Raw genomic sequence first — 26,512 nt, 5'->3', positions numbered from 1 at the left:
AGTTGAGTGATTTGAAGTAATCTGATGTTCTGCTACAGGTTTTTTTCAGTAAAACCTCCTATATATCCTGGCTCCTCTCTTAACTCTTTGGAACAGTTCTTCTGAGCTGAAAGGGTGCCCCTCAGGTTAAAGCTATCAAATAAAGCATAATTTTCAACTTTTAGGTTGTGCTTTGTATTTTCTATTTCCAGTAGACAACGCCAAGACAAGGGACTCAGCCCAAATCGTGGTCTAACAGTGAGGTCCCTGTCTCCTAGGAGATGGGAGAGAGATTACCCACAAACTTGTGGACTTCGAGAGAGGTAAAGGAAGGAAAGAATCTCGGGTGCACATGGGGATTTCCGGTTGAGGGCGTGGGCTCCGAACTGGGTCTGCCTTCTTCCAGCTCTGAGACCACGAGAATACGGCCTTGACTCTCCCAGTCTCAGTCTCCGCCCCTTGGGTTTAAGTGAGGTAAATGGTTATGCGAGCAAGGAACCACAGCCGGGGCTTGCTGACTCGCACTTGGGACCAGAAACCACACTTTACACCTCCGCCCACCCAGAAGCCAAACAGAGGCTCCGTGGCACGTCATTTCCGCGAGCCGAGGGGCGGGCCCGAACCGATACAGAAGTCACTGCGGGGGTCGCTGGGAGTGTAGTCTTTAACGCGGAGTTGCTAGAGAAGGGGGGGTCGCGGCACAGCTAGGAAATTGTTCCCGCTATCTTCTACATGTTTTATCCACTGCTTTTAAGAAGAAAGAAGGGGAGTCACGTGACACAGGGGCCATTCTCCGGTGGCTGGAGCATGTTACCCAGAAACAGCTCCCTCAGAGGCCCGTGGGAGCCGCTGGCCGGCGGCGCGTTTGGGGAGCCGCCGAGCATCCTGGGAGGTGTGGTCCCGGCGCCGGGCCGAAGATTCTGGGCAGTGTAGTCCCGGCGTCCTGCTGGAGTAGCTCCCCAGCTGGTGCCTGGAGTGACCCCTTGTTCTTTGGTGGCGCTGGTGAGTGGGGCTCCCACGAGACTTCTTCGCAGCCGTACCCTCTCCGCGCGGAAAGGTAAGTCTGGTCTGTGGGCTCGGGTTGGGACAGTGCGAGTGGCTGGGAGAGGAGGTAGTGGCGGGGACCCGCTGTCGTGGCTCAGGCCGAGCTCTCCGGGATGTCATATTTTGGGATGTGGGCGCGCATCTCCAAGGGACGTGGGTGAAACTCAGCCGTAATGCCCACGTCTGGTGGGTGCTGGGCTCCGGCCTCATCCTAGGGTTCCTGTGTGTGTGGACATGTTCGGCCTTAGCCGAAAGAGCGATATTGGGAAAGGGGGTCGCTCATGCCACAAGTCCCCAGGTTGGGGGGGAGTTTAGTTAGTGGGCTTTTGGGGGCCTTTTATTTCCCAGGTGGTACGGTGAGGGCCGCACCTGAGGCCAGGTGTTTGGAGTTTTGATGGGTGGAGGCTGGTAACTTCTTTGGGCCCAGCTACCCCTCGGCTTTGCTGAGGCATCCCGCTGAGGGCCGGCCGGGCTTGGCCAAACTGCCCGAGTTGGGCTGAGTGGGGGGTGGCCGGCCATTTTGGCGCAATCTTAGGGTCTCGGTTTGGCTGGTCGCCCCTGGGTTGGAGCCTTGGAGGAAGAAGTCATCTGGGGTCCCCTGGGCAGGTTTTCCAAAGGTCCTTGGGTCCGTCTTTGATCACAGGAATCATGAATTAACACATCTCTGGTGTGGCAGGGCTTTGGGATTTTGAGTTCCTTTAAACGTTTTTATTGTGGAGAAATTTCAAACAGAAATACGTAGAACTCTATGGACCCATCACTCAGGTTTAACTATCACCTTGTGACCAATCTTGATTCACCTCAAAATGATACATTGAGAATCCTTACAACCCACAGAGCTTCGCTGTCACTGCCCTATTTGAGAGCCTGGTCTCCACAGTCAGATTTCATCCAGACTCTGTTACTGTATAACTGAGTCACCTTGGGCAAGAGACTGAACTCACTGTGCCTCAATTCTGTCATCTGTAAAATGAAGATAATAAATTGTACTTCACTGGGTCGTGAGGCTAGAATGAGCTAAAACTCATACAGGGCCCAGAACAGTCTCTGGTATATACGGGGTGCCCAGTGAGTAGGAACTGTCCTTATTAGGGTCAGAGGCGAGAGAGGATCAGCTCTGGCAGGGTATCAGCAGCACGTTGGGTAGGCTGTTTTCCCAGCCCACATCCGGGCTCTGTTCCCAGCAGGTTGCCCTCAGTCTTTTCTTCTGTGGCAGGTCCACTCCTGATGCCTTTCAGGAAGAGGAAACCCTACGCTGCAGGAGCTTGAGAGTTTCCAGCGACTCTCCTGAACCTTTCAGTCCTTGTTCTGACCCCTAGCTCCTGCCTTCAGAGAGGACCACCTGGTGGGCAAAAGGACTCAGGTGGGGACTGCTTGCCTTTTGGACGCTGAAAGGGTGGGTTTTCTTCACTCAACTTTGACATCTTGTGCCTTATCAGCCCCATCAGGGGTCCAAGCCCCAGCTGGTTTCCCAAGAAACAAGGCTTGTTGTAAGGGTGGCCATTTTCACAGGACTGTTTTCAGACCTCGCGTCCTTCATGACCCTGCTGTTCTTGCGCCAGCATCTCTTCTCAGTGTTTTTGTTCTGACCTGCTCAACTCCCAGGGCTTGTCTGCTGTGAAGGCCTCAGCCTTCTGTTCTGTTGCATCCAGCACCCTCACTTCCTCTTCACCCTGGAACGCCTGGTAGCAAATCCTTTACCTGTAGGTCCCTCAGGGATGACTCTTAACACATGTGGACTTCTTATTTTATTTTTTAAATGAAGTGTTCTGTGTTACACTTTGCTTTTATTTTATCTATTTATTTATTTTTGTCTTTTTAGGGCTGCACTCGCAGCATATGGAGGCTCCCAGGCTAGGGGATCCAATCGGAGCTGTAACGAGCAGCCTACACCACAGCCACAGCAACAAAGGGTCTGAGCCGCGTCTGCGACCTACAACACAGTTAATGGCAATGCCAGATCCTTAACCCACTGAGCGAGGCCACAGATGGAAACCATGTCCTCATGGATGCCAGTTGGGTTTGCTAACTGCTGAGCCACAACAGGAACTCCTGGACTTCTTATTTTAATATAGCCATATAACCACAATTTCCTTGTTATATCCAACAGAAGTAGTAGTCCTTTTCTCCAGTTGTTTTCAGTTTATTTGTTTGTTTGTTTTTTCCAGTTGAAACAGCTCTGGTCAGGCAGGAGAGGGAGTGGTATCTGGAATTCAGTGTGGTGGCTTTCCCTGTCTGCCCCTTTTGCCCCCAGTTTCTTCTGACCTTGCAGATCCAGGTCAGCATGTGCAATTTCTGCCCTGGTACAGCTGGGCCTCTTGAGCTTTCCTTGCCTCTTTATTCTTTCCAGACTTACCTCCTATGCAATTGGCTGCTGTGTTCTCTCAGTGTCACCTGTGCAGTGCCCTGAATCCCTTCTTCTCTCGTCTCCGCTCCTGCACCACCCTTGCTTCCTGTCTCTTCTCTGCCTTCTTATCCCTCTTTCCCCTTACCTCTTTGTTTTTTCCCTTTAAGTTTTATTGAGGTATAATTGATTTACAATGTTGTGGTAAATTTCTTCTCTACACCAGAGTGATTCAGTTATACATATAAACACATCCATTCTCCCTTCACCTCTTGAGTTGGGCACCTGAGGTATAAATACTGATCTTGTGGAGTTCCCTTGTGGTGCAGCAGGTTAAGGATCTAGTGTTGTCACTGCTGTGTCTTGGGCCACTGCTGTGGCACAAGTTCAATCCCTGGCCTTGAAACGTCATCCACATGCCATGGGCATGGCTGAAAAGAAAAGAAAAAAAAAAAAAACCCATCTGCCGTTCAACCTACTAGAAAAAGACTTTTCTAAGCATTTGCTTCTGTCTCAACTCCAAAGTCAGACTACCTGGGTTCAAATCTCAGTTTTTGCTATATCTAGCTGTGTGGCCCTGAGTCTGTGACTTTACCTCTCTGAGCCTTCTTTTCCTCCTCTGCCAATGGGGATCAGAATGGTGTCCACCTCACAGGGATGCTGGGTATGGTAACACTAGTAATGAGATTAGAGTGCCAGGTACATAAATATTAAGTAATTGTTAGAATTATTAATGCTTCTACCTTCTCCAAGTCTCCTTCCCAGTCTCCCCCCATACTCCTCACCCTTGTTGGGTCCTGCTTTATAGCTGCATGGACATAGGTTCCGTTGTTTGCTTTTCTTTCTCTGTGCCTCTCTGCTTCAGTATCAACTCCTGCTGAGAGCTCAGACGGGCTCCCTCTACAGATCACCCCTACATTTCCCTTAGCAGGGTTCCCAGGCTCCCTGTCGGTGGCAAGACAATTGATGCATCAAGACCCTAGGGCTGTCCCACTGGTTAGGGAGGTGGTTCTTTGAGCTTCCTGAAGTGGTTCTTTAAGCCTTGTGCCTCTTGAGCCACTGATACAGTTCCTGGCACCTATTTGGACTAAGTGTGGGATGAGCCATGAAGACACTAGCATCGTTCTTGCTGGCCATAGTGGAAGTTTACACGGGGGGTCTGATTGGAAAGTGTGCTTTGGGCTTTAGTGGAGTGAGCCCTAAGTACAAGTTATGTAAACTTGATCTGAGGGCAGGAGGGACCCAGTCAAGGGTTTTGAGCAGAGGAGGGACCATGATTTCCCTCTAGCTCTTGCCCTGCCTCTGTCCTCCCCTTTACAGCTAAACTCCTTGAAAGAATTCTTTCTTCTTGCTGTCTCTAGTATTATTCTCCCATTGCCTTTTTGTTGTTGTTGTTGTTGTTGCTATTTCTTGGGCCGCTCCCACGGCATATGGAGGTTCCCAGGCTAGGGGTCTAATCGGAGCTGCAGCCACTCGCCTACGCCAGAGCCACAGCAACGCGGGATCCGAGCCGCATCTGCAACCTACACCACAGCTCACGGCAACGCCAGATCCTTAACCCACTGAGCAAGGGCAGGGACCGAACCCGCAACCTCATGGTTCCCAGTCGGATTCGTTAACCACTGCGCCGCGACGGGAACTCCCCATGCCTTTTAAATATTCCAATGAGGTCTTTTCAGCTCTACCCACTAAAAAATATTCTTTTTGGAGTTCCCTGGTGGCCTAGCTGATGAAGGATCTGGTGTTATCACTGCTATGGCACAGGTCACTGCTGTAGTGCAGGTTCAATCCCTGGCCCAGGAATTTTCAGATGCTGTGGGCGTAGCCAAAAAATAATTTTCTGGGAGTTCCCGTCGTGGCGCAGTGGTTAACGAATCCAACTAGGAACCATGAGGTTGCAGGTTCGGTCCCTGCCCTTGCTCAGTGGGTTAACGTTCCGGCATTGCCGTGAGCTGTGGTGTAGGTTGCAGACGCGGCTCAAATCCCGCGTTGCTGTGGCTCTGGCGTAGGCCAGTGGCTACAGCTCCCATTCAACCCCTAGCCTGAGACCCTCCATATGCTGCAGAAGCGGCCCTAGAAATAACAACAACAACAACAAAAAGACAAAAATAATTTTCTTTGTTAAGTTAGCACTGAGCTTCCTGCAACTAACAGCCAGTCCATGCTCAGCACCATCTTACATAGTTGCCTACTTCCTTCCTACAGTCTCTTCTCATGTGGTCTTCCTGGTTACCAGGTTTTCTTCCTGCCTCATAGGCTGCTCCTCCTCTGTCTCCTTTGCCGGCCTCCTTACTCCCAAACCCCTGCTACGGAAGGCCCCGACCCGTTCAGCGCTTAGACCTCTCTCTGTGCCAGCTCCATCTCTCCTTGGTGGCCGCATCCACTCTCAAGGTTTGAAATGCCATCTCTGAGGTTCAGTCTAGACCCAGGCCTTCAACTCCCAATTCCAGTCTCCTCTCTACTTCACATTTCCACTTAGATATCTCATGGCCCCCAAACCTCTTGTGTCCACCAATAAACTCTGATCAGTGCCCCCAAACATGCTCCAGGCTCATGGAGTGCAGACAGTTCTTTCAGGGAGTTAGGGAGCAGAGATGTAACTCCTTCAGCTTGCTCAGGCTCAGAACTCCAGAGTCATCCTCGACTCCTTTCTCTTGTTCTTGTACTCCTTCCCCACTAAGCCCCACCATGATCTAGGCCACCATCTCACCTGGCTGATCATAGCCCTTGATGAGCTCTTTGCTTCCTCCCTGTCCCCCTGTGGTGTCAGTCAGCACAGCAGTCATGTCATGCATTTGCTCAAAGCCCTCCAGTGGCTTCTCGTCTCCGTCCAAGTCAAAACCTGCAAGGCTGGGTACAATCTCCCCAGCCCACTGTCGGTCACCACACATCAGCCATGGTGAACTATCTCTGTACCTTGACTACACCAGGCTGACTTTTGCATCTGGGGGCTTTGCTGTTCTCTTGCCTGTGATGTTTTCACCATTACTCGCTGGGCTCTTTCCCTCCCATTCTTCAGATTTTTACTCATCAGCTGAGAGAGGACTGCTCTTTAAAATCTCAAAACCCCAGCTCTTTTGTGTTACTTTTCTCCTTTCCTGCTTTATTTTCCTTAATGTCACTCATCGCTTTCTGATGTAGTTTATTAATATGTCCGTCTTCCTCCTCTAAACTTCCGTGTCAGTGAGTACAGATGTTTCTCACTTTGTTCATTTCTGTATCCCAGTGTCTAAAATAGTGTCTGTCACACAGTCAGAGTTGAGTGCATTTCTAATGAGCAAGCAGTCCAGCCATGTGGAGATAGAGCTAATCCTGGGTGCAGTGGTTGAGGCTGATGGGTGTGAGGAGGTGTCCTGCAGAGACCCTCAGCTGGTGTGGAGTGGGGAGGAATTGAGAGTTATCAGAGAAGAATTGGTAATTGGTGTGACATGGCAAGTAAAGAAGATGTCCTGGTGCCTGAGTCGGCACGCGGAGGGTAGCGAAGGTGCCCCTGTCATTAACAAAGCTGAGGAGAGGAGTTCCCATCGTGGTTAGGAACCCAACTTATATCCATGAGGATGCAGGTTCGATCCCTGGCCTCAATCAGTGGGTTAACCATCTCCAGCATTGCCTCAAGCTGTGGGGTAGGTCACAGATACAGCTCGGATCCAGTGTTGCTGTGGTTGTAGTGTTGGCCAGCAGCTGTAGCTCCAATTAAACCCTCACCTGGGAACTTTGTGAGTGCAGCCCTAGAAAGAGCAAAAATAAAATAAAATAAAAAAATAAAAGCTGAGGAGAGCAAAGGCACAGCATGTCTTTGAGGGTTCTGATTGTTGATTACTGCAAACAGGCGCCCCCAAAACCACAGTTTTAGAAGAACCACCAGGCTGTAATCTCCCACAGTCTCTTGGGTTTACAGGATCAGCTGGGCAGTCCTTGCGCCCAGCTCCGTGGAAGTTATAGCTCTGGCTGTATCTCCCACAGTCACTTTGGGACTCTCGGGTTGGAACATCCAAAATGGTTCTGTTGATAACTAGTGCTTTAGTGCAGTGACTGGAAGGCTGGGGTCAGTTGTTCTCCGCACTGTCTCCACGTAGTACCAGGGCCTCTGCTTCCACGTGGTCCCTCCTGCAGAGGAGCTGAAGATCTCAATGTGGTGTCTCCCGGCCTCCTGGGAGTATAAGCTGTGTAGCCTTCTTAGGACTTAAATCTGTAAGTGGCACAGTGTCATTGGCCACATTATGGGTTAAAGGTCAGCCTGAAGGCCCTCCCAGTTTGAAGCTGAAATAAGTTGAGCAGCAAAATAGAGATAATATACTAACATAACCCATAGAATGACCTGTGAATCCACATGGGCATACATGCATACGTAAGAAGGGACAACTCTTGCTTACCGAAGAATTCCAACTGATGAGTTTAGAACGAAAGAAGAAATTAGAACATTGTCATTTGGTAAACATGATAGTGATAATTGTTGCAGAAAAAGGTCCCACAAAATTATCCTAAAATTAGCAGGCTGAAGATCAAAGAGAAACAGGATATTTGTGTAATCCCAAAGTATCTCTCTCAAGATATTCATTAGTTATAAAGGGGAAAAGTGACGTTGCAGTGGAGAAACCCAGGGGACGCTGCCTTAACCAAGGTTGACAGCATCAGTGAGACACGTCAATGCCAGGGACCCCTTGATAGGGTGCACTGAAAAGGACACATCACTTCTGAGGAATTCTAGCCAAAAGCGAACTAACATCATTCTAATCATTTTTAAGAAAGCAAATAAACCAAAATTGCAGGATGTTCTTCAAAAGCGTCATGTTCATGAAAGAGGGAACAATCACAGAGAGGAGGAGATTAAAGATATGTGACGGCTAAATGCATTGTGGGAACTTCAGTTGAATCTTGGATCAGAAAAAGGACATTCGTGGGAAAACCTGTTGAAATGTGATTAAGAGCTGTAGTGTAGTTAATTGTAGTCTATCAGTGTTAATTTCCTGGTTTTTGATCTTTGTGCTGTGGTTTTCTAAGATGTTAGCTTGAGAGAAAGCTGGGTGAAAGTTACATGGCAATTGATATTTTTGCAACTTCTCTCTAAGTCCCAATTTTAAAACAAAAAGTTTTACGAATCCATCTATCTTAATATCGAGTTTTGTAATTTTTTTGACTGTGCCCACAGGGCCAAAAATAAACCTGCACCATAGCAACGACCTGAGCAGCTGCAATGACAACACCAGGTCCTTAACCCACTGCACCACAAGAGAACTCCTTGAATTTTTTTTTTTTAAAGCGAGAAATGGGTGTTGAGTTTTGTTAAAGAATATTTCAGCATGAGGAGTTCCCACTGTGGTGTAATGGGATCGGCAGTGTCTCTGCAGCACCAGGATGCAGGTTCCATCTCTGGCCCCACTCAGTAGCTTAAGGGATGTGGCATCACTTCAGCAGCAGAGGTCGCTACTGCTGCTTGGATCTGATCCCTGGCCCGGCAACTCCACATGCCTAGAGGTGGCCAAAAATGGGAAAAAAAATTTCAGCGTGGTATATGAAAACAGTCATGATTTTTCTCTTTGGATCTGTTCATTAACATTATACTAATGGTGAGCTCCCTTCGTGGCTTAGTGGTTAATGAACCCGACTAGGATCCATGAGGATGTGGGTTCAATCTCTGGCCTCACTCATTGAGTTGGGGATCTAGTGTTGCCCAGCTGTAGTGTAGGTCTCAGGCGTGGCTCAGCTCCCATGCAGCTGTGGCTGTGAAGTAGGCCAGTAGCTGTAGCTCTGATTCAACCCCTAGCCTGGGAACCCTATGCCTTGGGTATGGCCCTGAAAAGCAAAAAACAAAACAAAACAAAAAAAACACAAGAATAAAAAAGACCAAAAAAAAGCCACATTATACTAATGGATTTCCTAATATTGAACCAATCTTTCATTTCTTGGTGAATCCTACTTTGTTGTGGTAAAATATTTTTCTTATTGCTTTGAGTGATTTTTTTTTTTTTGCCGTAATTTTTTTTAACATGGTAAAATATATATAACATAAAATTTACCATCTGAACCATTTTAATGTATAGTTCAGTGGCATTAAGTACATTTATATTGTTGTGTAACCATCTGCACTCTCTATCTCCCAGAGCTTTTTTTTTTTTTTTTTAGGGCCACACCTGCAGCATATGGAGGTTCCCAGGCTAGGGGTCCAATCAGAGCTGTAGCCGCCTCCCTGTGCCACAGCAATGCAGATCTGAGCTGAGTCTGCAACATACACCACAGTTCACAGCAATGCTGGATCTGTAACCCACTGAGCAAGGCCAGGGATCAAACCTGCATCCTCACGGATACTAGTCAGATTTATTAACTGCTGAGCCATGACAGTAACTTCTCCAGAGCTTTTTTATCTTTTTAAGCTGAAACTCTGTACCCATTAAGTAATAATTCCCTATTTCTCCCCACCCCCCACCCCCCCAGCCCCTTTCAACCATCATTCTCCTTTCTGTCTATGTGGGTTATTCTAGTTACCTCAAATAAGTGGAATCATGCAATACTTGTCCTTTTGTGTCTGGTTTGTTTTATTTAACATATTGTCTCTAAGGTTTATGCATGTTGTAGCATGTGTCAGAATTTTTTTTTTTCTGTTTTTTCTATTTTTGTCTTTTTAGGGCCACGCCCGTGGCATATGGAAGCTCCCAGGCTAGGAGTCAAATCAGAGCTGTAGCCTCTGGCCTACACCACAGCCACAGCAATGCAGGATCTGAGCCACATCTGCAACTTACAACACAGCTCACGGCAACGCCAGATCCTTAACCCACTGAGCGAGGCCAGGGATTGAACCTGCATCCTCATGGATGCTGATCAGATTCGTTAACTGCTGAGCCACGAGGGGAACTCCTCCAGAGCTTTTTTATCTTTTCAAGCAGAAACTCCATACCCATTAAATAGTAATTCCCTATTTCTCTTTCCCCCCTACCATCCCCTCTCAACCATCATTCTCTTTTTTGTCTATGTGGGTTATTCTAGGTACCTCATATAAGTGGATCATGCAGTATTTGTCCTTTTGTGTCTGGTTTATTTAACATAATGTCTTTAATGTTTATCCATGTTGTAGCATGTATCAGAATTTTTTTTTTTTTCTTGTCTTTTTAGGGCCGAGTCCGAGGCATATGGACCCTCCCAGGCTAGGGGTGGAATTGGAGCTGTAGCCACTGGCCTACACCACAGCCACAGCAACGCCAGATCCAAGATGCACTTGCGACCTACACCACAACTCATGGCAATGCCAGATCCTCAACCCACTGAGCGAGGCCAGGGGTCAAACCTGTGTCCTCATGTATACTAGTCAGATTCGTATCTGCTGAGCCATGATGAGAACTCCCCAGAATTTCTTTTTTAAAGCTGAGTAATATCCTGTTGCATACATACACTACCTTTTGTTTGTTTGTTGATGGACACATTTTAGCTATTGTGAATAATACTGCTCCCACGAGTATGTAAATATCTCTTCAAGTCCCAGCTTTCAGTTCTTTAGGGGAAGTACCAAGAAGTGGAATTGGCAAATCATACAGTAATTTCTATTTTTAATTTTCTGAGGAAGCACTATACTGTTTTCTGTAGTGGCTGCACCATTGTATGTTCCCACCAGCAGTGCACAAGGATTGAATGATGATTTTGAAAGGTTTGATGGGGGAGTTCATGCTGGGCACTGAGAGACAGGAGAAATCACGTAAGGGAGTAAACATGAAGTAAAGAAGGATTAGAGGAAAAAATGAAAAATAGGCAAAGAAGGAATATCTTTTTCTTTTTCTCTTTCTTTTCTTTCTCTCCCTCCCTCCTTCCCTCTGTCTCTTCTCTTTCCAAAGACCTTGAATTTCTCCCTTTACCTTGCATTTTCTGAGGGGTGCTTTTCCCTAGCTTGTAGTCCTCTTTTCCCCCAGAGCTTTATCTTTCCAAGACTTCTCATTCTCATTCCGCCTACACTTCTTAAGTCCTCTCCCTGCAGTAAGTGCTCTGATTTTTTTTCTTTTTTCTTTTTCTTTTTTTTTTTTGTCCTTTTGCCTTTTCTAGGGCCGCTCCCACGACATATGGAGGTTCCCAGGCTAGGGGTCTAATCGGAGCTGTTGCTGCCAGCCTACACCACAGCCATAGCAACGCAGGATCCAAGCCACGTCTGCGACCTACACCACAGCTCACGGCAACGCCAGATCCTTAACCCACTGAGCAAGGCCAAGAATCGAACCTGCAACCTCATGGTTCCTAGTCGGATTTGTTAACCACTGTGCCACAACGGGAACTCCAGTGCTCTGATTTATCAGTACACTTTTCAGCATTTTCTCATACTGAGGCCTTTTCTGATGACTGTATCTAATCAGCTTTGCTGTTAGGGCCTGTCTTCTCTCTCACATGTATTCCCAAGCTGCTGTTGTACTGTCCATTGGCTTAAAATTGGGAGGATAGGAGATAGCTCACCTGTTTAGTGTTTTGCTTTTTACTTTTTTTTAATTTATTAAGGTAATTTATTTACAGATATTTCGAAGTTAGGACATCCTCTGTCTAGTTGAAAGGGTGATGTCTTGTGTAGTTTACTTGTGTTTCAGTGGAAACTTAATTCAGGTATTTAGCAATTACCTCTTACTTGATTGGACTCAAACAACTTGATTTCTCCTGTGGTGAATAGTAGCTGAAATCCCTGCATAGCCCATTCAACCCTCCAGCTATCCTTGGCCACTTGAGCTGCTTATTGTCTCACTTGATGTTTATATAGTTCAGTATTCACCTAAAAATTTTAAGAGGGCTCATAGGTAGATTTGGGGCTCCATCCTTTGTTGCTTACACTTGCTAGCAGTTTTTTTAAGATTTTTTTTTCTATTATAGTTGATTTACAATGTTCTGTCAGTTTCTGCTGTACAGCAAAGTGACCCAGTCATACATGTATACATTTTTGTTCTCACATTATCCTCCATCATGTTCCATCATAAGTGACTAGATAGAGTTCCTTGTGCTATACAGCAGGATCTCAATGCTTATCCACTCCAGATCACTTTGCTAGCACTTTGCATACAGTTCCAGTCAGCCTTCCAGTCAGAAGCTCTTGATCTGTTCTCCACGTGCCACCTAGACTACGGAGTGCCCTCAAATGCAATGTGAGTCATGTACGGGTCTCGCCCAGTGTGTCCCTTCCTTCAAGAATCATATCCCCTCCATTTTCTGGATGCTTTTGTCTTCAAATAGTTGCTTTATATGTGTATATATATATATATTTTTTTTGTATATTTTTTTGTCTTTTTAGGGCCGCACATGCGGCATGTGGAGGTTCCCAGGCTAGGGGCCGAATTGGAGCTATAGCTGCCGGCCTACACCACAGCCATAGCAATGCAGGATCTGAGCACGTCTGCAACCTACACCACAGCTCGACGGAGCCTTAACCCACTGAATGAGGCCATGGATCATGGTTCCTAGTTGGATTTATTAACCACTGAGCCACAACAGGAACTCCTGCTTTTATATTTTTGACCAGCATTTATAATTATTAGTAAGAAGGTTAGTTTGAAATAAGCTCTTCTGTCAGTCTCAGAATCTAATTTTACTGGTTTTTAGTTTTCAGGTTCTTTTTAAAAACATTTTCTTCTGTTTTTCTCAGTTTATGTGTGCCAATGTCTGGAGTTGAAGACAAGTGAAAACAATGAGTCATTTGTTTTTTAACCCAGTATAAGGTAATTCAAAACAAATGGATGGAATCAAGGTGCTGTCAGAAGTGGGGAATGGGGCACTCATTGGTATGCCTGCAGAGGGCAATTCAGAAGCACAAATATATGCTCAATATTAAGCCCAGTAATTCTGCTACTCTCTCAACGATACAAAAATACCGCCATATGCTGGAGTTCCTGCTGTTGGCACAGTGGGTTAAGAATCCGACTACAGCTGCTCGGGCTACTGCTGAGGTGTGGGTTGGATCCCTGACCCAGTGCAGTGTGTTAAAGCATCTGGTATCGCCACAGCTGTGATGTAGCTTGTAGTTGCAGCTCAGTTTCAGTCTCTGACCCAGGAACAGCCATGTGCCACAGGTGTGTCCATTTAAAAAAAAAAAAAAAAAGAATGCTCACTAAACACTTAACAGAGTTATCCTGGGAAAGGATGTGGGCCTGGGGCAAAATCCAGAAAGAGAACTAAAATTTTTCCTTTATAATCTTCAGAATACACTCAATTCTTTTTAACACTAGCAGTCATGTTAATTACATGCATAATTAAATATAATGAAGTGAAACCACAAAAGTAAATGTCTTTCACATATTTTTTTGGCTGTGCCCACAGCGTATAAGTTCCCAGGCAAGTGATCAAACTTACGCCATGGCAGCGACCTGAGTTACAGCAGTGACACCACCAATCCTCAACCTGCTGAGCCACCAGGGAACTCCATAAAAGTCTTTTGAAATGTCTTTTGATATTCCTTTATGAATTTTTTTTTCTGACCATTTCATCCAGATCCTAATACTTCTTAGTTTAATCTGAGGTGTCATAGCTCATTATTTCAAAATGGATAATTCATCCTTCTGGCCAGTTTTGTCCTTCATTATTCCTTTATTTCACTGGCTTTGTGCTCAATGCAGTATTTTTTCTGTCTTGGCCACCCAGTAAAAATGCTAGGAGTTCCCTGGTGGCACAGCAGGTTAAGGATCTGCCATTGGCACTGCTGTGGCTTAGGTTGCTGCTGTAGTGTAGGTTTGATTCCTGGCCTAGGAAATTCTCCATGATATAGGCATGGCAAAAAAAAAAAAAGAAAAAAAAAAGAAAAAGGCGTACTTTTTACTTTTTTAAATGAAAAATCTTAAAAATAAAGGAGACAGTAGTATAGATTAACATCCTTATGTGCATCATCTTAACTTAATATTTGTTTATGTTTTACCATATTTGTTGCATCTGGGTTTTTGGTTTGGGTTTTTTTTGTGTGGTGTTTAAGAATTTTTAATTAATTTTTTTTAATGGAAAAATTTCAAACACATTCAAAGCAAGAATAGTATAATAAAACCCCATCTTTAACAGTAATCACCATGTAGCAATCTTGGAGGATTTTTTTTTTTTTTTGGTCTAGTTTTGTCCAGTGGTTTTTTGGTTTTGGTTTATTAATGGCTGCACCCATGGCATGTGGAAGTTCCTAGCCAGGGACTGAATTCGAGCCATAGCTGTGGCAATGCCGGATCCTTTAACCCACTGTTCTGGGCCAGGAATTGAACCAGCATCTCTGCAGTGACCTGAGAAACTACAGTCAGATTCTTAAACCCACTGCACCACAGTGGGAACTCCTGTCCAGTGTTTTTATAGCAATCCCCTGGATCATTTTCATCGATAAATATTTCAGTATGTATGTCTTTGAAGAACAACCACAATAAGACCATTGTCATAAGTCATATATCTGATAATTATATCCAGAATATATAAAGAACTCCAGGAGTTCCTGTTGTGGCTCAGCAGTTGATAAATCCAACTAGTATCCATGAGGATGCAGGTTTGATCCCTGGCCTCGCTCAGTGGGTTAAGGATCCATGAGCTGTGGTGTAGGTCACAGATGTGGCTCGGATCCTGAGTTACTAGAGTTCTGGCATAGGCCAGTGGCAGCAGCTCCAACTGGACCCCTGGCCTGGGAACCTCCACATGCCACAGGTGTAACCCTAAAAAGACAAAAAAAAAAAAAACAAAAAACAAAAAACAACCCTCCAATAACAACAACAAAAACCAAACACCCCAGTTCAAGAACAGGCAATGGACTTGGATACACATTTTTGCAAAGAAGATACACAAATAGCAACTAAGCACATGAAAAGATGCTCCCTGGAGTTCCCATCGTGGCACAGCAGAAACAAATCCAACTAGGAAACATGAGGTTGCAGGTTCAATCCCTGGCCTCGCTCAGTGGGTTAAGGATCCGCCGTTGTGTGAGCTTCAGTGTAGGTCATCTGGCGTTGCTGTAGCTGTGGTGTAGGCCGGCAGCTGTAGCTCCGATTAGACCCCTAGCCTGGAAACTTCTATATGCCGCAGGTATGGCCCTAAAAAGACAAAAAAAAAAAAAAAAAGAGAGAGAAAAGATGCTCGCCATCATTAATCATTAGGGAAATGCAAACAAAGACCATAATGAGAAACTGTTTTACACCCATCAGGAAGGCAGTGATTGAAAACTCAGAAAGCAACAAGTATTGCTAAGGATGTGGGGTAATTGTAAGGCTTTACATTGCTTGTGGGGATGTAAAATGGTGCAGCTGCTGTGGAAACAGTACAGTGATTTCTGTGGAAATGGAACATAGAATTACCATTTGATTCAGCAGTTCCAACATAATTGAATGCAATGCATAAGGTATTATTTTTGCTTTTTAGGGCCACACCTGCGACATATGGATATTCCCAGGCTAGGGGTCTAATGGGAGCTCCAGCTGCTGGCCTACACCACAGCCACAGCAACACCAGATCCTTAACCCACTGAGCGAGGCCAGGGATCGAACCCACAATCTCATGGTTCCTAGTTGGATTCATTTCCGCTGCACCACAGCGGGAACTCCATGTGGTAGTATTATTCACAATAGCTAAAAAGTGGATGCATACTCAATATCCATTAATGGATGAGTGGCATATACATACAATAGAATATTTTTTAGGAGTCCTAGCTGTTAAGGACTCATCATTGTCACTGCTGTGGTTTGGGTAGCTACTGTGGCTCAGGTTCAATCCCTGGCCCAGGAGCTTTGGCATGCTGCAGGTGTGGCCAAAAGAAAAAAAAAAAAAAGTGGGAGTTACCGTCGTGGCGCAATGGTTAACGAATCCGACTTGGAACCATAAGGTTTCGGGTTCGATCCCTGCCCTTGCTCAGTGGGTTAATGATCCAGCGTTGCCGTGAGCTGTGGTGTAGGTCACAGACACGGCTCAGATCCTGCATTGCTGTGGCTCTGGCGTAGGCTGGCAGCTACAGCTCGGATTCGACCCCTAGCCTGGGAACCTCCATATGCCGCGGGAGCAGCCCAAGAAATGGCAAAAAGACAGAAAAAAAAAAGTGTATTTTTTAGCCTTAAAAAGGAAATTCTGAGGACATGCTTTTACATGGCTGAAACTTGAAGACATGATGCTAATGAAATAAGGATCCAAAAGGGCAAATAGTGTATAGATTCCACTTATTTGTGATACATAAATAGCCAAATATAAGAAGACAGAAAGTAAAATAATGGTTACCAGAGTTTGTAAGGAAGAGGGAGTTGTAACTTGGGATAACGAACAAATTTTGGAGATGGACAGTGTGATGGTTACGACAGTGTGAACATCCTTAATGCTACTGAAATGTGCACTTAAAAGGGTAAAAACAGGGCGTTCCTGTCGTGGCACAGTGGAAACGAATCCGACTAGGAACCATGAGGTTGTGGGTCAATTCCTTCCCTTGCTCAGTGGGTTAAGGATCTGGCGTTGCCGTGAGCTGTGGTGTAGGTCGCAGACGCGGCTCGGATTTGGTGTTGCTGTAGCTGTGGTATAGGCTGGCAGCTACAGCTCCAATTAGACCCCTAGCCTGGGAACCTCCATATGCCACAGGTGCGGCCCTTAAAAAGAAAAAAAAAAGGACAAAAAAAATAAAATGGTAAAAACAGTAAAACATTTATGTATATTTTACAATAAAAATTTAAAAGCTCGGCAGCTAGTAACACTCAACCTATTCTGTATTCTACCACTCGGTGCCTTGTATTCCTCCCAAGTGGTCCTGCTTTCCCTCTCAGGTGTCCTCTCTTCCGTGGCCCCTACATGCCTCATCAGGAGTACCTGGCCCCTTCCTCTTCCCTCGATTCCTGCCTTTTGTTCAAGACCAAGTTCCTGGGCCTCTCAGGACCCCTTTCCTGATGTCTGAATTCCCGCGTGCTCTCCATTTTGAAATAGCATCGAGATGAAAATAGGAAAATTGGGCAGGGGGATGAGAAAGGCATGTGGTGAGGGCTTTGTGGGCCGAGGAGTCAGGGACGTCTACTGAGCACCCCCAGTGTGGGACAGGATGTGTAATGGACTGTTACCCCCCGTTTCACAGGTGAGAACGTGGAGGCGCTAGTGGACAGCAGGGGCCCCAGACCAAAGGCAGTAGGAGTCAAGTTTGTGCTCTTCACCACACCCCGCTTGTGCCTCTCAGGCCAGGGAAGGCCCAAGGGGCTGTGGGATTGAGGCAGAGGACTGAGTTATAGTCTGGTCTTCGCTCTTGCTGAACTGCATAAACTTCAGTCATCCAGATGCTTCAACACCCATACCATTGTTCAGATTCTTCTTTCTAAATTTTTAGAACTCAGAAGTGTGTTGCTTTCCTGGTTTTTAAATTGTATGTTGTTTGCTCTTCCCTCAACCTGGATTTAAAGCTCCCCAAAGTTACAACCTCCATTTTTTTTTTTTTTGCATGTATTCTCCAAAACAGCCCACCCAGGATCTTGAATGTGTAAATGGACAAGTGCCACTGCCTGGATGGTGACAGGGATTTAAGGGTCTTAGAACACAGGGCACCAGGGTCAAAGGCAGGGTCTAGAGATCTCACCTACCTCCCCACTGGCCGCCTCCTCCTTGCCCCTCACCCCTCAGGCCTGGGCAAGGCTGGCTCTCGGGTGAGCAGGGCTGTGTTTGTGTTACAGGCACACATGGCATTCAGAGACGTGGCTGTGGATTTCACCCAAGAGGAATGGATGCTGTTGAGCCCTGCTCAGAGGTCCCTGTACAGGGAGGTGATGCTAGAGAACTACAGCAATCTGGTCTCGCTCGGTAAGCCTAGCATCTCTAACCATCTGTAGCTTTGCTCTGGGCATCATAGCCTGTGCTTGAAGCAGCCTTGTTGCTTTCTTTTTTTTAATCTTTTGTCTTTTTAGGGACCCACCTGCAGCATATGGAGGTTCCCAGACTAGGGGTCTAATCAGAGCTACAGCTGCTGGCCTACACCACAGCCATAGCAATGCTAGATCGGAGCTGCCTGTGCCACAGCTCATGGCAATGCAGGATCCTTCACCCACTAAGCGAGGCCAGGGATCGAACCCACAACCTCGTGGTTCCTAGTCGGATTCGTTTCCGCTGCACCATGACAGGAACTCCCGTGTTGCTTTCTGATTTTGCCTTCGGGTTGGACTCAAAAGCAGACACACTCTGTTCCCTCTTTCCCTAGAGAAGGTCTGATTTTGTAGAGTTGAAATGGGTAGAGGTGTGTGTGATACTCGGCACTTTAGGGCTTTTCCCGCAGGCTCTTGGGTAAGCATGACACCTCTTGCCGGTTATCTTCTCTTAAATGAGGGAAGGGTTCTCTACCCAGGATGGAGCAGGATGGGTGTGCTCTCCTCCCAGTTTACCTGCTTCTCATCCCTTCCACTGCAGAGAGCTCACATTGCCAGGCCTTTCCTACACCTTTTGTAGTTCCTCACCGAGTCTGCCTGAGTTCAGGAACTGGCCCTTGAGCCTCTAACTTCCAGCCACCTTGTTTTCTTTTCCTATGAGCAGGAATTCCATTTTCTAAACCGAAACTCATCACTCAGCTGGAGCAAGGGAAGGAAACCTGGAGAGAAGAGAGAAAATGTCCACCGGCCACCTGCTCCGGTAAGTGGGGAACACGGGGCATCTCAAGGGGCAGGAGAGACACGGCCTCGCTCAAGTGCTGGGGAGGGAAGCCCTTCTGACTCCCAGGCTGCTGGGGGCGCAGCCTGGCACAGCCTTCCTTCCAGGCCTCCATCCTCACTCGGCCTTTCCTGCTGTCTCGTCTCCTTCCTGCGCTGGGTTTGCCTTCTGCCTCACTCAGTTCTCTCCCACGGTTGAAGGGTTCTTTCTCTTATTACTATATTTTGAAAAGATCAAGCTTAGAGTGTGGAAAAAAACTGAGCTAAAGAAAAAAAAAAAAAAAAGGCAAGCCCAGTGGGAGGAAGGCAGGCTATAAAAAGCCAGCTGGGAAATTGAAATGGAATGCTAAAAAAATTTATAAGAATGGATTTCACCAAGGAGGGTGAAATTTTAAATGGTTATATAAGTACCTATGTAATCCTCAGTTTTGCCTCTTAGCCCTCAGAGCCTAAACTAGTTGCTAGTTACTATTTGGCCATTTAAGAAAACATTTGCAACCTTAACTTGTTCTTATTCTTGTTCTTATTCCCCAATATGCTTTATTCTGTAGTTTGTCTTACTTTCTGAATTCCCTAATACAATGTTAAAATAGATGTTTTAAACATTCTTTTTTTTTTTTTTTCTTTTTAGGGCTGCACCCTGGCATGTGGAGGTTCCCAGGCTAGAGGTTAAATCGGAGCTGTAGCCACTGGCCTACACCACAGCCACAGCCATGCCAGATCCGAGCTGAGTCTGCAACCTATACCACAGCTCATGGCAACACCGGATCCTGAACCCACTGAGCGAGGTCAGGGATCAAACCTGCATCCTCATGAATGCTGGTCAGATTTGTTTCTGCTGAGCCATGATAGGAACTCCACATTCATATACTTTTTTTAATCAAAAGAAAAATAATTCCTTTTTACCCATCCAGATAACTTACCATTTTCTCTGCTCTTCATTTTTTTCCTGAAGATTTGAGTTTCTACCCGATAGCATTTTCATTATTTTGCATTTCTTGTGGTGCAGACAGCAGTGTTTTTGTTTTTCTGAATGTGTCTTTATTTCACCTTTGTTCTCAAAAAACACTTTCACTGGATATAGAATTCCAGATTGGAATTTTCACTAAAGATATTATTCCCGTTTTGGCCTTGATTATTACCCTGGTTTTTTGTTACTTTTTCTTCAAACTTTTGGCTACTTTCAGAGTTTTTGGTATATTTTTGGTATTCAGCTATTTGACTGTGATGTAACTGCAGAGGCATGCTTTTCTTTGTATTTTCCCTGATTGGGGTTTGCTAAGATTTCGAATCTAAAAATTTATAGCTAGAGCCAAGTTCAGGGATTTTTTTGGACATTCCTTCATATTTCTTTTCTGTTCCCTTCTTTCTCCTTTTTAAGATGACAGTTACCTGTGTATTCATCCTTTTTATGTTGTCCCCCAGGTTACTGAGCCTTTTCATATTTTGCCCTCTGTTCTTCAGACTGGATGATTTGTTATGTCATCTCCAATATGCTATTAAGTCCTGGCCAGTGATTTTTCATTTTGATACTATATATTTTTTTCATTTACTTTTATTGTAATTTTCCACTTCTGTGATGATTATTTCCTGTTTATTAATGAACAGCAAAATTGCCTTTAATAGAATAACTCAGATGTTTAATGGATGCATTTTTTTAATGCAAAATAAAGTTACAAAATAGTGTTTATTACACAGTTCAGTTTATTATTAAATGGGAGAAGTGGGTGAGAGACTATCAATATGTTAATGTGAACATAGATGTCTGCATTATTTACAATTACGAGTGGTTACCTGGGTAGGGATAGAATTGGAGAGAGCGGGGCAAAGGGGTTTCTGGGAATTTTTGCTTGGTATTCTTTTTTTGTCTTTTAGGGCCACACCCGCGGCATATGGAGGTTCTCAGGCTAGGGGTTGAATCAGAGCTGTAGCCACCAGCCTACACCACAGCCACAGCAAGGTGGGATCTTAGCCACGTCTATGACCTACACCACAGCTTACGGCAGTGCTGGATCCTTAACCCACTGAGGGGGGTGAGGGATTGAACTCGTGTCCTCATGGATACTAGTCACGTTCATTAGCCACTAAGCCACGACGGGAATTGCTGGTATTTTTTTTTAATGATAGAGGTTTAAATAACTTCAAGGAATTGTGTTTTTAGTTTTTAAAATACTTTTTGGTAATTTTATAAATGTTTCCTGCACAGAGAGAAAAACAAAAAATTTCTTTTTGGGGGATTGGGTGTGGGGCATGCCTACCAGCATGTGGAAGTTCTGGGCCAGGGCTTGAACCCATGCCATAGCAGCAACCCAAGCCACTGCAGTGACAATGCTAGATCCTTAACCTGCTGTACCACAGGGAACTCCTATTTCTCAACTTTATTAAAAGCTTATAATCTTGTCTTAGAATCATAGAATATAGCATATATAATAGAATATAGTATTTCTCAAGTTTATATCCTTGTTTTTCATCTGCTGTGAGTCATAAAGCTCCCCAGTGTCATTGTAACATATCAAATCCTCTAAGATTTTGCCTTATTTTCACTTCAGTGTCCTGTTAGGCATCTAAAAGGTTTGTGACAGTTTATCTCATTCATTAATGAAGTTTTTAACATTAAAATTCTAGTCCATGTGATATTCCTTTAACTTTCCCTTTGTTTCTTGTTAATTTTAGCACCCACTTTGTTGTTGCTTGGGTTTTTTTTTTTTTTTTTGGTATGGTATTTGTGTTCATCGTTTTTTAAAATAGTGCATTTGGGTGTTGTATAGCTAGTATTGCATTTTTATGCCAAACAACTGTTGTCTTCGACTAGGGACTTTGGCCCTTTTGCCTTTACTGTAATAACCGACCATCCCTGTTCCACGGGACTGACTTAGGGGCTGCCTGTGGGGCAGGGGCAGAGGTGCTTGACCACAGTGATAGCAAAGAAGGTCAAGGCAAAGGAAGAAAGCATCCGTCTTAGCTCAGGCTACTCAAACAGAATGCCACACAGCGGGTGGCATAAACAACAGAAGTTTATTTTTCTCTGGTTCTGGAGGCTCATAGCTCTTGGCTGATCAAGGTGTGGGCAGGTTTGGTTACATAGGAGGCCCCTCTCCTTGGTTTGCAAATGGCTGTCTCCCTGCTCTGTCTTCCCAAGGCCTTTCCTCCATGTCTGCACTGTCTGCTCTTCCCCCTCTTCCAAGGAGGACACCAGTCATGTTAGATTAGAGCCTAATGACCCCTTTAAAGGCTCTGTCCCCCACAACAGTAGCATTGTATAGAGGATGGAATAATTCTAGAATGCGGATGTCTACATAGTTTTAAAAGTTCAAGCAAAGTGTTGAGGTAGGTGCAGTAAAGTCTGTACCTGGTCTCTCAGACCATGTGATTGTTCATTGCCTTCAGTTGACTAGAACCAGATGTGATAAAACAATGCATTCAGCATTGACATCTGTTTACAAGAGGTACCCTAAGAAGACAAAAATTTATATTGATTTCTGGGGAAATTTTTACTTAATTATGGAAATGAACAGGGCTTGAATTGGTCAGGGGCACCAGTCCCTGGAGGGGGTGCCTAGATGGTATACGTGTTGTCTGTTACTCAAAGCCTACTGCCTTGCACAAATTCTGGTACAGAGTAATTCTCAGGCAGTTATTTGTCAGTGCATAGGGAAACTCCAGTGCACAGAGAATTTCACACGTCATCTCTTTACCCACATCATGCTGCTTCCTACACACTGGGGGGTGCAGGAGGGAGGGGGTGTCCTCCAGTCTGAATGACTGCTTTCTCTGCCCATCCCTGTTCTCATGGGGAAGTAGGGGAAGACAGGGAGTTTCCCTGTGGGTCCTCTGGCGAGATGTCAGTCGGAAGTAATCCTTTCAGCCACAGTTTGCATCACTCTGGGCGGTGGTGGTGAGAAGGCCATTGTAGTAGGTCCTCTAAAGGACATCTCAATTGGGGAGCCCCGAAGTTTCAGGCATTCTGAAGAACAGGGAAGCGCGTCTTACCATCAGACTAGGCAGCACTGCTTCAGCTGCCCCCGGTCCCACTTCTGACTCAGACTTTTCTCCCCGCAGCAGAACCACAGCCAGAGCTCCACCTCTGTCCTTTCTGCCCTCCGGATTTCTCCAGTCGGAAGTTCCACGTGCAGCATGTGCTGTGTCGTCACCCGCCCTGGCTCCTCACCTGCTTGTGTGCAGAAGATCCTGCCCAGCCCAGAGATCCGTGCTCCGGGGACCCGAAGCAGACACAGCGAGCCTGTGCTGGAAGTTCCTGGAACGACAGAGCAGAAGGTCAGGAGAGAGAGAAAGTGCCCTGCCTTTGTTTGGAAAGACCAAGAAAAGGACTCCAGGGGTGTTCTCCAGGCCACCCCAGAGGCAGCCCGAGAGCCCCAGGAATGGCATTCGAGGCGTGGAGGTGGAGGCCAGTCCCGCCCAGACAGGGAACCCCGAGGAAACAGACAAGCTGCTCAAGAGGATAGAAGTCTTGGGGTTCGGAACAGTCAATTGTGGAGAGTGTGGACTCGGCTTCAGCAAGATGACCAACCTGCTTAGTCATCAGAGGATACACTCCGGGGAGAAGCCTTATGTGTGCGGGGTGTGTGAGAAGGGCTTCAGTCTAAAGAAAAGCCTTGCCAGACACCAGAAGGCACACTCGGGGGAGAAGCCTATTGTGTGCGGGGAGTGTGGGCGAGGCTTTAACCGGAAGTCGACACTTGTCATACACGAGAGGACACACTCGGGTGAGAAGCCTTATATGTGCAGCGAGTGTGGGCGAGGCTTTAGTCAGAAGTCGAACCTCATCATACACCAGAGGACACACTCTGGGGAGAAGCCCTACGTGTGCCAGGAGTGTGGCAAAGGCTTCAGCCAGAAGTCAGCAGTCGTCAGACACCAGCGGACACACTTGGAGGAGAAGACCATCGTGTGCAGCGACTGTGGCCTGGGCTTCAGCGACAGGTCGAACCTCATCTCCCACCAGCGGACACACTCAGGGGAGAAGCCCTACGCCTGCAAGGAGTGTGGGCGATGCTTCAGGCAGAGGACCACCCTCGTCAACCACCAGAGGACACACTCCAAGGAGAAGCCCTATGTGTGTGGAGTGTGTGGGCACAGCTTTAGCCAGAACTCCACTCTCATCTCACACCGGCGGACGCACACGGGCGAGAAGCCTTACGTGTGCGGGGTGTGTGGACGCGGCTTTAGTCTGAAGTCACACCTCAACAGACACCAGAACATACACTCAGGGGATAAGCCCATCGTGTGTAAGGACTGTGGGCGAGGCTTCAGCCAGCAGTCAAATCTCATCAGACACCAGAGGACACATTCAGGGGAAAAGCCCATGGTGTGTGAGGAGTGCGGGCGAGGCTTCAGCCAGAAGTCAAACCTCATCGCGCACCAGAGGACACACTCAGGGGAAAAGCCGTACGTGTGCAGGGAGTGTGGGCGAGGCTTCAGTCACCAGGCAGGCCTCATCAGGCACAGGCGGAAACACGCGAGGGAAAAGCCTTACACGTGCAGGCAGTGTGGACTCGGCTTTAGCAGCAAGTCAGCACTAATTACGCACAAATGGGTCCACTTGGAAGCGAAGCCTTGTTTGTGCAGGGAGTGTGGCCAAGGCTTTACCCAAAAGTCACACCTCGTCTTACATCGGAGGACACACCAGGGGAAGAAGCCTTATGTGTGCAAGACATGCGGCCAAGGCTTTAGCCAGAAGTCTCACCTCAGCCGACACAGGAGGATGAAATCTGTCCACCACAAACCACCACTTGAGTCTGACTCTGAGGCCTGTTCAGGACAATCTTCTGACCCCTTTCACTCTCTTTGAGAGTGAAGATGGGGTCAAGGACTCAATACTCAACATTTTTTTACACTTGACACATGAAATGGAGGAGAAAAATGCATTCCACATTTGACTTAGTTTACTTCCTCCACACTAAGTCTTGATGTTTGTGGCCTTTTGTTCTAATAAACTTTGCTTCTTTACAAATCTGCAGCCTCAGCTGTGTACCTCAGTCACTCATCTGTGAGGACAGGGAGTAAGGAGTGGTACTGAAGTCTGGAAGTCCTCAGTCCACTTTTCCACAGAAACTCAATTCCTTGGAAGATGTAAGAATTGAGTCACTCCCTGTGTATTGGAAAGTCTATTCCTTTGTATAGAGAGAGAATCTGGGAACTGTGTTCAGGGTAATCAGGTGAGGGGAGGGAACCTTCCAGAAAATACGGCTTGGTAGTAGCTCAGTTTCATCTGCAGCTACCCCTTTCCTTGGCTACTGCAACAGCCCCCTTCTCTGCTCCTAGCTCTCAAACATCTAAATTGTCGCCTTGGCCGAATTAATCCCCTCACTACCTTCATTGCTCTTTTCTCAGGCTTTAGTCCCTCATCTCCCCATCTTGAGGCCCCTAGCACGCCAGCCTCAGGGCCTGGTCTTCCACCCATGACCAAGCAGTAGTTTGGTCTCAGAATTTTGGGTCTCTAGTCACACCCATGTCAGACCACCCAGAACACGGTGGTAACATAACAGGCTGAAAGCAGGTGCTCTCCTCAGCCCTTCAGGAACCGGGGTGAGACTCATGAAGTCACATTCCCATATCAGCCCTTTAACTCTAGGATTTGAAACTTTTGAGTTCTGTTCCTTAGCACTCCATCCTTATGCCAACCATCCAATAACTGGTCTAAGACTCATAGCCACACAGCCTTGGGAGTTAAAACTTAATAGTCCTCCAGTCACAAAGCTAATGATATTTCACCACATTGTTTTTTTGTTTTTGTTTTTTTTAAATTATCTTTTCAGGGCCACCCTCATGGCATATGGACATTTACAGCCTAGGGGTCAAATCAGCCCTGCAGCTGCCTCCCTACACCACAGCCACACAGGATCTGAGCCGCATCCGTGACCAACGCCAGAGCTTGTGGCAATGCCATATCTTTAACCCACTGAGTGAGGCCAGGGATCAAACCCACATCTTCATGGATACTAGTCAGGTTCTTAACCTGCTGAGCCACAACGGGAACTCCACACGTAAAGATTCTTAATACCTCCTCCATTGTGTTCCCATCCAAAGTGGTTTTGCTCAAAACAAGTAGCTTTTTTTTTTTTTTTTGCTATTTCTTGGGCCGCTCCCGTGGCATATGGAGGTTCCCAGGCTAGGGGTTGAATCAGAGCTACAGCCACTGGCCTACGCCAGAGCCACAGCAACGCTGGATCCGAGCCGCGTCTGCAACCTACACCACAGCTCATGGCAACGCTGGATCGTTAACCCACTGAGCAAGGGCAGGGACCGAACCCGCAACCTCATGGTTCCTAGTCGGATTCGTTAACCACTGCGCCACGATGGGAACTCCCAAAACAAGTAGCTTTTAAGGATCATCTCAAGGTTGCAGCTGTGAAACCCTTTAAGACTTCAGAAGATTTAAGTGTGCGGCTTCTAAGCACCAACAGCTACATCAAATGGTTTCTATGCAGTTTAAGGGTATCGTCCCACAGCCCCTTGACATTAAACCTAAACTAGAGAGAGGCTTGACTTGAAAAAGGGTTGTAGGTTTGGTTTCATCTAATGGAGTGAAATTCAGTAAGAGGCATAGGAAACCCTTGACATTTGTAATAGA

General features: G+C 46.3%; 1 protein-coding gene across 1 annotated transcript; it reads left to right on the top strand.

Annotated features, from left to right (window-relative positions):
- The first annotated feature begins 592 nt into the window (after nucleotides 1–592).
- On the top strand, nucleotides 593–24,898 carry ZNF133 (zinc finger protein 133). Its single transcript, XM_047771624.1, is given in 6 exon segments — nucleotides 593–1,036; nucleotides 2,240–2,386; nucleotides 17,959–18,085; nucleotides 18,809–18,904; nucleotides 22,981–23,198; nucleotides 23,201–24,898. Coding segments are annotated over 4 exon segments (1,965 nt in total). The 5' UTR covers nucleotides 593–1,036; nucleotides 2,240–2,386; nucleotides 17,959–17,964; the 3' UTR covers nucleotides 24,731–24,898.
- Nucleotides 24,899–26,512: the final 1,614 nt, after the last annotated feature.

This window comes from Phacochoerus africanus, chromosome 3 (genome assembly GCF_016906955.1).
Source record: "Phacochoerus africanus isolate WHEZ1 chromosome 3, ROS_Pafr_v1, whole genome shotgun sequence".
Taxonomy (NCBI): domain Eukaryota; kingdom Metazoa; phylum Chordata; class Mammalia; order Artiodactyla; family Suidae; genus Phacochoerus; species Phacochoerus africanus.
Note: the sequence above shows the minus strand (reverse complement) of the source record. Positions and strands in the feature narration are given on the sequence as shown.